Here is a 9,642-nt window from a genome sequence, read left to right as displayed (position 1 = left end):
TAATTGTTAAACTAGGGTTTTAAAAAATACTTGAACAAGCTCTCTCAAATCATGAAGAAATATTTAGTTAAATCAGTTGCTCAATATCTTGTTATAATGAATAAAATCTTATTTTAAACACTAATCCTAATGTAACTATGCAAGACTAGCAAGAATATATCTATCTTACTAGCAAAACTATCCATTCACCATGCAAGCTTTGAGTTCTTACACTACTCTAAATAAGTTCTACACCCAACCCTCTCAAATATCATTCACGTGAACAAATTAACTAAATGGTGACTAATCACTTAAAAGTATTAAGAAAAGAGCAAATTAAACACTTCTATATTATTAATAAAAAAAAGAGAGGATAAATTAATATTAATCCATACAAGGGTTTCAAATAATCCTAGAGCAAAGTATTTAGCTATTTATAATCATCACAAGTTACAAAATGCACAAAATATTTAAACTCATATCAGAATATAAGAGATGAAAGGAAAACAAACAAAAAAACTAAGAGAATGGAGCTTCAAATGTCTTCAAATCTTCATTCTCTTATTCCAAGTTCCTCCAACTCCAAAACCCTAGCACACCAAGCTCCAATGGAGGGTTAAAGTTTGAAAAATGCCTTCATAAGTCTTAAAAATTCATATATGTAACCCTAGCTCCAAGTCTGATGTCAAAATGCCTAACTTCAATAAACATCTTTTAGCCGCAGCCAATTTATCCTTAATTGCAGCTAAAACACTTTGTGAGCATTTTGGCTACAGCTTATGATTTCTTGGATGTGGCTAGAGTACTTCTATTATATTCTAGTTTTGGCTTTCAACTAAGGCTGAAAATAGACTAAATCTTAATTCTTCACTCTTTATATTATTATTTTTTAGTCTAATAACTTTATAACTCCTTCTTTACTTCTCAAATGGTGCTCTAACAATCTAAGAAGACAAGTAATTTTTGTAAGGTTCAAGTTTAATCCTAACCAAAATAAAAATTATACACAATTTAGACTAAGATTGTGTCATTTAAGTCCAAGTACGAGAAATGCACATTGTTTTTATTATATGTACTAAAAGTATGCACAACTTTATCTAAAAGCATATAAAATTGTAGGAAAATATATTGAAATGGCATAAATTTCTATAGATTATTAGAGGAAAATTAGAAAGACAAGTATACTTAATATATTTTATCTAATAGATAAGTGAATTTTAACATATTAATAACAAGGTTAATATGTAATTTGAAATTTGAACTATAAATCCAAGGACAATTTAAACTCTAAACTCATACTTTGTATATTTTAAACTCTAAATGATAAAACATGGAACAATTTCACTCCCACTATTAAATTAAAATAAACTCCTGTTATTTTTTTTAAATATCGCTCGATGTGTAATTTTTCTTGAAAGAATGTAGGAGAGAGTGGAAAGGTGGAATTTGTGAGAATTTCACATCAAGACCCATTTTAAAAAAAAATTAATGGTGTTTGTTTTAATTTATCAATAGGGGCAAAATTACTTTAAGTTTAATTATTTGGATTTAAAATGAAATAAATATGAGTTTAAAGTTCAACTCGCCCCTGAACGTATAGTTTAATGTCCAACTTGCATATTAACCTTTAATAATATTAGTAACATGATCTTATTATAAGGAAAAAAACTTGTACACTTACAAATTTATATACTAAAGGTGATTGTTTTCAATTAAATTAAAACATGTAGACATTTTATAAAATATTTATTCCATCACATACAAACTCTTATTATTGATATTATTAATACATTAAAATTCACTTGTCTTTATTTGATTAGATAAAATTATATTAAATATATAAAATTAAATGCATGAGTCTTGTCCTTTATTATAGTGGGAGAATAAAATATTTGTTTATATAAGCAAAGCATTAAAATGAGGGAGAATAATCAATTAGCTACGAAACTAAATTAGACAAGTAATTTCTTCTTCCTCTATCTTCTTCTGAAAATTAGTCATGACGTGACAATAAAAGACCTTGTTCCCTCTTATCCCTTCGAAATGCCTCGACACTGCCACCTTCTTTTTATTGCCCAAGGCTTTATGTCTATCTATTTATCGAACTTTATATTTTCTTCCTTTGTATTTTAAGTGAGCTTCCCCCTATTAAGGTGGATAGATCTATATCATTAAAATATAATTTGAATTAAAGGAAAATACAGTGGAAAGAAATAAGTATGTCTTTTTTCCCTGTTATTACATATATAAATTATCAACCCAAGATAATGAGGAGGAGAAGGACTCACTGTTTAAACAAGTAGTAATTCTTTTTTTTTTAAGTTATTTTCAATATTTTGTAAAAGATTAGTCTTTTTCATTTTATTTTATGATTTTTCAACTTAAAATTTTAGAAACTCCTCAATTTCAATTACAATTACAATTCCAATTAATAGGTACATGTTTCTGGGGGCCTATTCTTTTATTTATAAACTTTTTGTGTTTGAGAAAAAAGGAAGAACTGCAAATACCTTCCCCTTACTTTCACACACACACACACACACACACACACATATACTCCACAAACATTTCTGATGTTCTCACAACTCTCTCCCTCCTCCTTCATCTTCTTCCTCACCACACAGAGCCAGCCAACCCTAATAGATATACACGTCTGCAGCAAAAGATGCTTCAACGTGATCGTAGTCTCCTTCCCGTAGCCACCTTCATATTCTGGTCATGTTTCTGCTGCTCCTTCGACGGCGTCGTTTCGGATCCCCAGACCCTATTTTTGAACAGAGGGTGTAGCCAGTACAATGTCTCCAACTTGGCCAGCTTCAACGATAACCTAAACGCAACGTTTCGAGGGCTCAGAGACAAGGTGGCTAGGCAGAGAGCTTTCTTCGCCACGGTGAAGCAAGCCCACGGAGCTAGCCCCGTCTACGCTCTTTTTCTTTGCAGAAACTACCTCTCCCCCGCCGACTGTGCCGCTTGCTTCGACGTCGCCGCCACACAGATTCGCAACTGCTCTGCCGGAGCCAACGGTGCCCGCATCGTCTACGACGGCTGCTTCCTCAGGTAAGGACGGTGGAGTCAAAGTTTAACTTTTCTTTCCATAAATAGTAATTGAGGCGGATAGATAAGATATTTACTACCAAATTATTATTTTAATATTTCCTCTGATATTATGATATGATAAGGATACACCAGCTCAATAGATGTGTGGGCAGTTGATTATATCCAGGGAAAATACAATAATCATTCTTTGAATTTTGTTTTTAGTCTTCATAATTTTTTTCTCAGTATTTTTATTTTTTATAATTTTAAAAAAATTAAGTGATTTTCATTTTTTAGATCTCTATAATTTTATTTTTTTTAGTAATTTTAATTCTTATAAGGAATGAAAATAATACAAAAAATTATAAGAATTAAAAATAAAACTTAATGAAACTATGAAGATAAAAAAATGATATTTTCCTTTATATTTGAAGACAAAGGAACGAACATCTGAATTTTAATTAAGGCATATGTTACGTGAACTACATGATCCGATTTTAAATGATATACTTCTTCCCATGTAAGTTGTGTATTAGAAGTTCACCAAATCTGCATTTAAATTTAAAGAATGAATAAACATAATTTCTTATTCCTATATTTTACTCGCTTTTACTTTTGATCCCTATACTTTTTTTAATATTTTAAATCCTATACTTTTATTTTTTATTATTTTCGATTCCTCTATGATCAAGGTATGGGGACCTTAGAAGGACCCGAAATAATAAAAAATAAAAGTATAAGAACTTAAAATATTAAAAAAAAAGTATAAAATCAAAAGTAAAATGTAAGTAAAATACAAAAATTAAAAGTTATATTTACCTTTTAAAGAATCTTATCTTATATATTGTTCAATAATAAAGTTACCACAAAACTCACAATCTCATTAGTTTTGAGCCAAATTAAACACAAAACAATATTTGATGCATCTATCAACAATTCGTGGGGAATCACTTATCTAGCACTAGCGGATTGTTAGTTAACAAATGGGGGATTATGTATTTTATATATAACAAATTTTTATTTTATTTTTCTTGATATATTTTTTCCTTGATTATTTTACTAAAATTTAAATTTTGTATATAAAAATTAAATCAAAGCCAATGGTAATTTTTCTTTTTATAATATTTTTTTAAGCAATTTTGGTTCGGCTAATCATTACTTTGAATTCAAGAATTACAAGGCTACAAAACGGAACTCTATAGTTAATTTTTTATCTAAAAATTTATAATGTTTTAGAAGTATGAACATAAAAATTAGTTTATATATATAAACTTCTTTTGGTTTATCTTATTGTTTTTTATCGGTGTCCAATGTGGGATGAATGATTGGATGAACAGGGTCCCCAAGCTATCTCAGTTTATCTTAATCTTTTTGCGAAATGATCTTTCTTTTTTTTTTTTATAATCTTTGTAAAATAATCTTAAAACATTTCTAAGGATCATAATTTAAATAACTATTTATATACATTGAATATAACTTCTTTGTTTTTGTTGAACATTGAACATAATTAAATGATAGAGTATTGCCTGTGCATTTTTGGAAGAAGCAAAAATGGTACGAGCATGATTGTTAGAGCATCCCTCACAAAACAGTAGAATAATTAATCCATGATTCCATTCTTTGAATAAGCTGCATAATTCAGTTTATTAATAAATGTTTAATTATCCGTCATGCTACTCCACTATCTTTCCCTGTCTTTGTTTATATTCTTTTCAATTTATACTATACACGCACACGTACATGTATACATATTCATATACTCTCTCCATTAAAAAATTTAAGGTATTTTTTTAAAAGGTTGAATGTTGAAAAATATTTTTAATTTTTTAATATGTAATCATTATCTTTTTTTTTCAGAAGTATTCTTATTGAATAAATCACTTTATATTTATTTTAAGGTTAAACACCATATTAAATAAGAGTAAATATAAAAAAATATAATTAATTTGAAATAATTTATCTTACATTTTTATATTTTTTAATGGAAGGAACATGGAACTATGCTTGTATGGATGCATATATAATGCTTCGTTTGAAGTAATTTATCTTCTGGGTGCTTGATAAAATTAAAGCTACATGAGTCAATAATTGAATTGGCTTATAACACAACACAATTTAACATAGTGAATTCCATAACTAGTGTGGGCTTATCATTTTATAATAGTTTGTGAAAAAATTAATTTCGTTCATATATAAACAATATTTTATTAAAAGAAATTAAGAAACCCTTTTGGGATTTTTATGTGAAAATGAGGTTTTCTACCTACAGACTTAAAGAAAATGACAATTAAGGATCCTATTTAAGTTAGTTAATTTTAATTATGAACCTTCAATTATTGAAATTTCATTGACGGACCACTGAGAAGCAATCTCACTTTCAAGTGAGTTACCTTATTTAAAATTCACGACTGATTATATTCGATTTCAATAGTCTCGTTCACAACTTGAATTAATTTAAACTTTTCTTCTTTTTCCATAACTAGACAATTGAAGTTGTGTGTAATTAGATGTGAATTCCAAGTAAATTATCTGGAAAAGCCGATGGGATAAAACAACTACTGAGAGACAATTTCTTTCCCCGATGATTTGTCTGGCTTTCCCAAGTGATCTAACTAAAATTTACAACTGATTATCTGCAATTTCAATAGCTTCATTCATACCTTAGATTTATTCCAAGAAAAACATGGAGGATTACTCATCTGATCTGGAAGTGGATGCATACTTATTGCAAATCATACTCCCTCTTTTTATGAATATTTTTTAAGGTTTTATGTTTCATTTTATAAAGCATTTTGCAAAATGTTAAGAGTAATTATTGTGTATATCCTGAAAATGCTCCTAACAAATAAACAAATAAAATTACTTGACCCTCATATAGTTGGTCTATTTCTTCATTAATAAGAGTCAATTGTATTGAATGGAGAGTATACTGAGAATATTGACCAGTTTTAGGAACATTAACTAATTGCATTGGTCTGTATGATTGCTATGGAGAAAATTTGAAGTAGAATACACTGATATGATTCATTAGGTATGAGAGCAGCAGTTTCTATGATCAGACAACACAACCTGGGAATGGCATGGCTTGTGGGAAGCAAACATCAGGAGATAAGACAACATTTGACTCAACAGTTGAAAAAGTGCTAATGAATCTCCAAACAGCAACACCCAGAATTCCTGGTTTCTTTGCAGCCACAAAGACTCAAGTACCTAACAATGGTCCTACTATTTATGCCGTTGCTCAATGTGTTGATTCTGTCACAGAGAGTGGCTGCCTTGATTGCTTGAAGGTTGGAAACAACAATCTGCAGATGTGCCTTCCCACATTGGAGGGTAGGGCTTTTGATGCTGGCTGCTTCATGAGATACTCCACCTCTTCCTTCTTTCCTGATAACCAGACCATTGGTGATTTCACACCCTTCTTGACACAAGGTTCAGTTCATCTGTAGGATTCAATATCTGCCTTTTGTTTTATGATTTTTAAGGTTAAAGGAAACATTTACCCTTAACCTATAGGTCCAGGAGCATCTAAAACCCTAAACTTATTTTTGGTGCAATATTCCTCTTTAATATTTAAAAATGGTGCAATTTCACCTTTACCATTAACAAAAATTAACTTTGATCGTTAGTTGATTAAAAAATTATAGAAAATGATCTCAAAAGGACCCAGAAAATTACAAATAAATACTATATAAAAATTTATAATTTTTTAGTTCTATTTGTAATTTTTGAATTCTTTTTCTATAATATCTAATCAACTAATGATTAAAGTTAACGTTTGTTAATAGTAGGGGACAATATTACACTATTTTTAAATGTTAAAAAGGAATGTTATACCAAATATGAGTTTAGAATTTTAGACACTCCTAAACCTATAATTTAAGGGAAAAATTGCCATTTAATCCTAAGTTTTTAAGTGTTGGGGGTGGAAAATGAGGTCGTTTTTTTTTCCTGTCTTATAGGTTCAAGCAAGAAGAGAGCTATTATTGGTGGGGTTGTAGGAGGTGTAGCTTTTCTTTTGATAGTTCTTGCAGTGTTTCTTTTGATTAAACAATCAATGAGACCAAAGACAAAGAGGGTTCCCAGAGGTGAGACTACTTGGAATGGCTCAAATTACCCACACTGATTTGTTCACTTGTTAAGGGTTTTCAACTTGTGCTTACCTTAACAGGTGACATATTAGGAGCAACGGAGCTGAAAGGCCCAGTTAATTACAGGTATAAGGATTTGAAGATTGCAACAAAAAATTTCAGTGAACAAAATAAATTAGGAGAAGGAGGATTTGGTGATGTTTACAAGGTAAAACTTGTGTGCGTTTTTTTCTTTTTCATATTTCAATCTAGTCTTGAACAAATATGTTTCTAAGTGAATCTGTAAAAGGTTGTATTTCCAAAGACAAAAGCAGAACTTCTGAATCACTTTCATGATTGAAATTCTTAATCACCATGGACAGGGCACTCTAAAGAATGGGAAAATAGTTGCTGTCAAGAGATTAGCTTTAGGCAACCATAAGAGGATAGGGGAAGATTTTGAAAGTGAAGTGAAGCTCATAAGTAATGTTCATCATCGAAATCTTGTTCGGCTTTTGGGATGTTGCAGTAACGGCCAAGAGAAAATCCTTGTTTATGAATACATGAAGAACAACAGTCTTGACAAATTCTTATTTGGTACCTCTTATCAACCATTAAGTTCTTACCATCAATTGTTTGTTCATAACGTGGATATATTTTCTATGCAGCATTGCAGCAATATATCATCAACGTTTCTAACAGAAACTTAACCAGATGTTATAGTTCTATTGAAAAACTTGGAAAACATTTGTGTTGGTCTACAATTGAAACATTTTGAGAATCGATTTCATGTTTCATTCTTCCTCTTTCCTTACCCTTCAATGTAAACTTTGGAAACAGGTCAAAACAAAGGTTCTCTCAACTGGAAACAACGATATGAAATAATTTTAGGCACGGCAAAAGGTTTGGCCTATTTACATGAGGAATTTTATGTATGTATCATACATAGAGATATAAAGAGTAACAACATCCTCTTAGATGATCACCTTCAGCCTAGAATTTCTGATTTTGGATTGGCAAGACTTCTACCAACAGACCAGTCTCATCTTAGCACAAAATTTGCAGGAACATTGTAAGTTGAAATTCTACATTTGTTTAATCTTCTAAACTTCTACTATATTAAATGTCTCACATAAGACATCAATAATATTTATGCATCAGTCAATGGACCAGCCTTGTTGCATTAGTCTATTTCAGATTTTGTTGTATTGCGATATTTACATGTTTTTGTCTCCATCATTGTCCTTATGATTGCCATGAATAATATGCATTTGTTAGAGGATACACTGCACCTGAATATGCAATTCACGGCCAATTATCAGAAAAGGTTGATACCTATAGTTATGGAGTTGTAGTTCTAGAAATCATCAGTGGCCAAAAAAGCAGTGAATTAAAGGTTGATCCTGATGTTGAAGGCGAATTCCTACTGCAACAAGTAAGACACTCCTGCACTTAAGAAAACTTAGATGCAATTTTAAGATTTTTTCAAAAAACCACCCAAAGTTTTGTCATGTTTTGTCTTCCCCCTTATTCTCTAAGACACTTTGATACGTGGCAGGCTTGGAAACTATATGAGAAAGGCATGCACTTAAAGTTGGTGGACAATACCTTAGACCCTAATGACTATGATCCAGAAGAAGTGAAGAAAATCATAGAGATTGGTTTGCTTTGTACCCAAGCATCTCCTGTAATAAGGCCAACAATGTCTGAAGTTGTTCTCCTGCTTAAAAGCAAGGGCTTATTGGAGCACATGAAACCCACCATGCCTATCTTTGTTGAAACTAATTTGAGGTCTAGAGAAGGCACCTTCACGTCAGCTTCGTTCCTTCAATCTAATGCTACAGCCTCCACTATTACCCTATCAGGCAGATGATAGTATTATACCAAAAGGGGGAAAAAAATTACAGTTGAGAGTGAATTAGACTCTTGGGAGTTTTAACCCAAAAATGCAAAAAGTAAAAATGTAAAGTTCTTCAATTATTTTTACTGTTGTGTTATGAATAGGAATTAATTCTTGACATAAAGCTTAACATCAATTTTGCTGTCTCTACCATAATATAAATAAACTACAAAGAACCTCTATCAGATATGAGATGTTATATTCTGAAGCCTCTGCCATAACTGCAATCACAAATATATAGAGAATTTATGACAGCTTATGCTTCCTGACTTTATGGGACAGGAAGGCCTGCCTATCTATGCACTAGGAATATCTAATCCTTAAAATCTCTAAAAGTTGTTGAAAACCAAATATTTGGCTCGAGCGGCATGTGTATTCCACTAAGTTTTGTCCTGCAAGTAACTTTGTGATTTGTCCAGTGAATATTGCTAGGTGTCCCGAAAGTTTAGCTTAACTTAACAAATTTGAGTTAAATCAGTTAAAAGAGGGGCACTTAGAGCCATCCCATGCTATCATTCTCCACACCAACATTTCTTTTGTTCCCTAAAAGTTGAGTTAAATCAGTTCTTATAAAAATATATACATATCACTATTAACAAATACCAAAACAGTGTTGGGAATCTTTTTTCACAATTAAAAAGTTTTTTGATATCATAT

At 30.8% G+C, this 9,642-nt stretch overlaps 1 protein-coding gene across 1 annotated transcript; it reads left to right on the top strand.

The window, feature by feature from the left end:
- Nucleotides 1-2,488: 2,488 nt before the first annotated feature.
- Nucleotides 2,489-8,993, top strand: LOC129301097 (cysteine-rich receptor-like protein kinase 2). Its single transcript, XM_054939669.1, has 8 exons — nt 2,489-3,036; nt 6,047-6,447; nt 6,978-7,103; nt 7,187-7,314; nt 7,469-7,682; nt 7,926-8,157; nt 8,364-8,520; nt 8,644-8,993. The coding sequence occupies exons 1-8, from the start codon at nt 2,645-2,647 to the stop codon at nt 8,956-8,958; spliced, it is 1,965 nt and encodes a 654-aa protein (XP_054795644.1). The 5' UTR covers nt 2,489-2,644; the 3' UTR covers nt 8,959-8,993.
- Nucleotides 8,994-9,642: the final 649 nt, after the last annotated feature.

This window comes from Prosopis cineraria, unplaced genomic scaffold, assembly GCF_029017545.1.
Source record: "Prosopis cineraria cultivar Desert tree isolate PC_DT_omini unplaced genomic scaffold, ASM2901754v1 PC2, whole genome shotgun sequence".
Lineage (NCBI taxonomy): Eukaryota > Viridiplantae > Streptophyta > Magnoliopsida > Fabales > Fabaceae > Prosopis > Prosopis cineraria.
Note: the sequence above shows the minus strand (reverse complement) of the source record. Positions and strands in the feature narration are given on the sequence as shown.

Bases quoted from the DNA above. Each gene is read 5' to 3' on its own strand.
- LOC129301097 (XM_054939669.1), top strand. From the start codon at position 2,645: ATGCTTCAACGTGATCGTAGTCTCCTTCCCGTAGCCACCTTCATATTC. The intron at 3,037-6,046 runs GTAAGGACGGTG...ATGATTCATTAG, and splicing joins TACGACGGCTGCTTCCTCAG to GTATGAGAGCAGCAGTTTCT. The intron at 7,104-7,186 runs GTGAGACTACTT...TTACCTTAACAG, and splicing joins GACAAAGAGGGTTCCCAGAG to GTGACATATTAGGAGCAACG.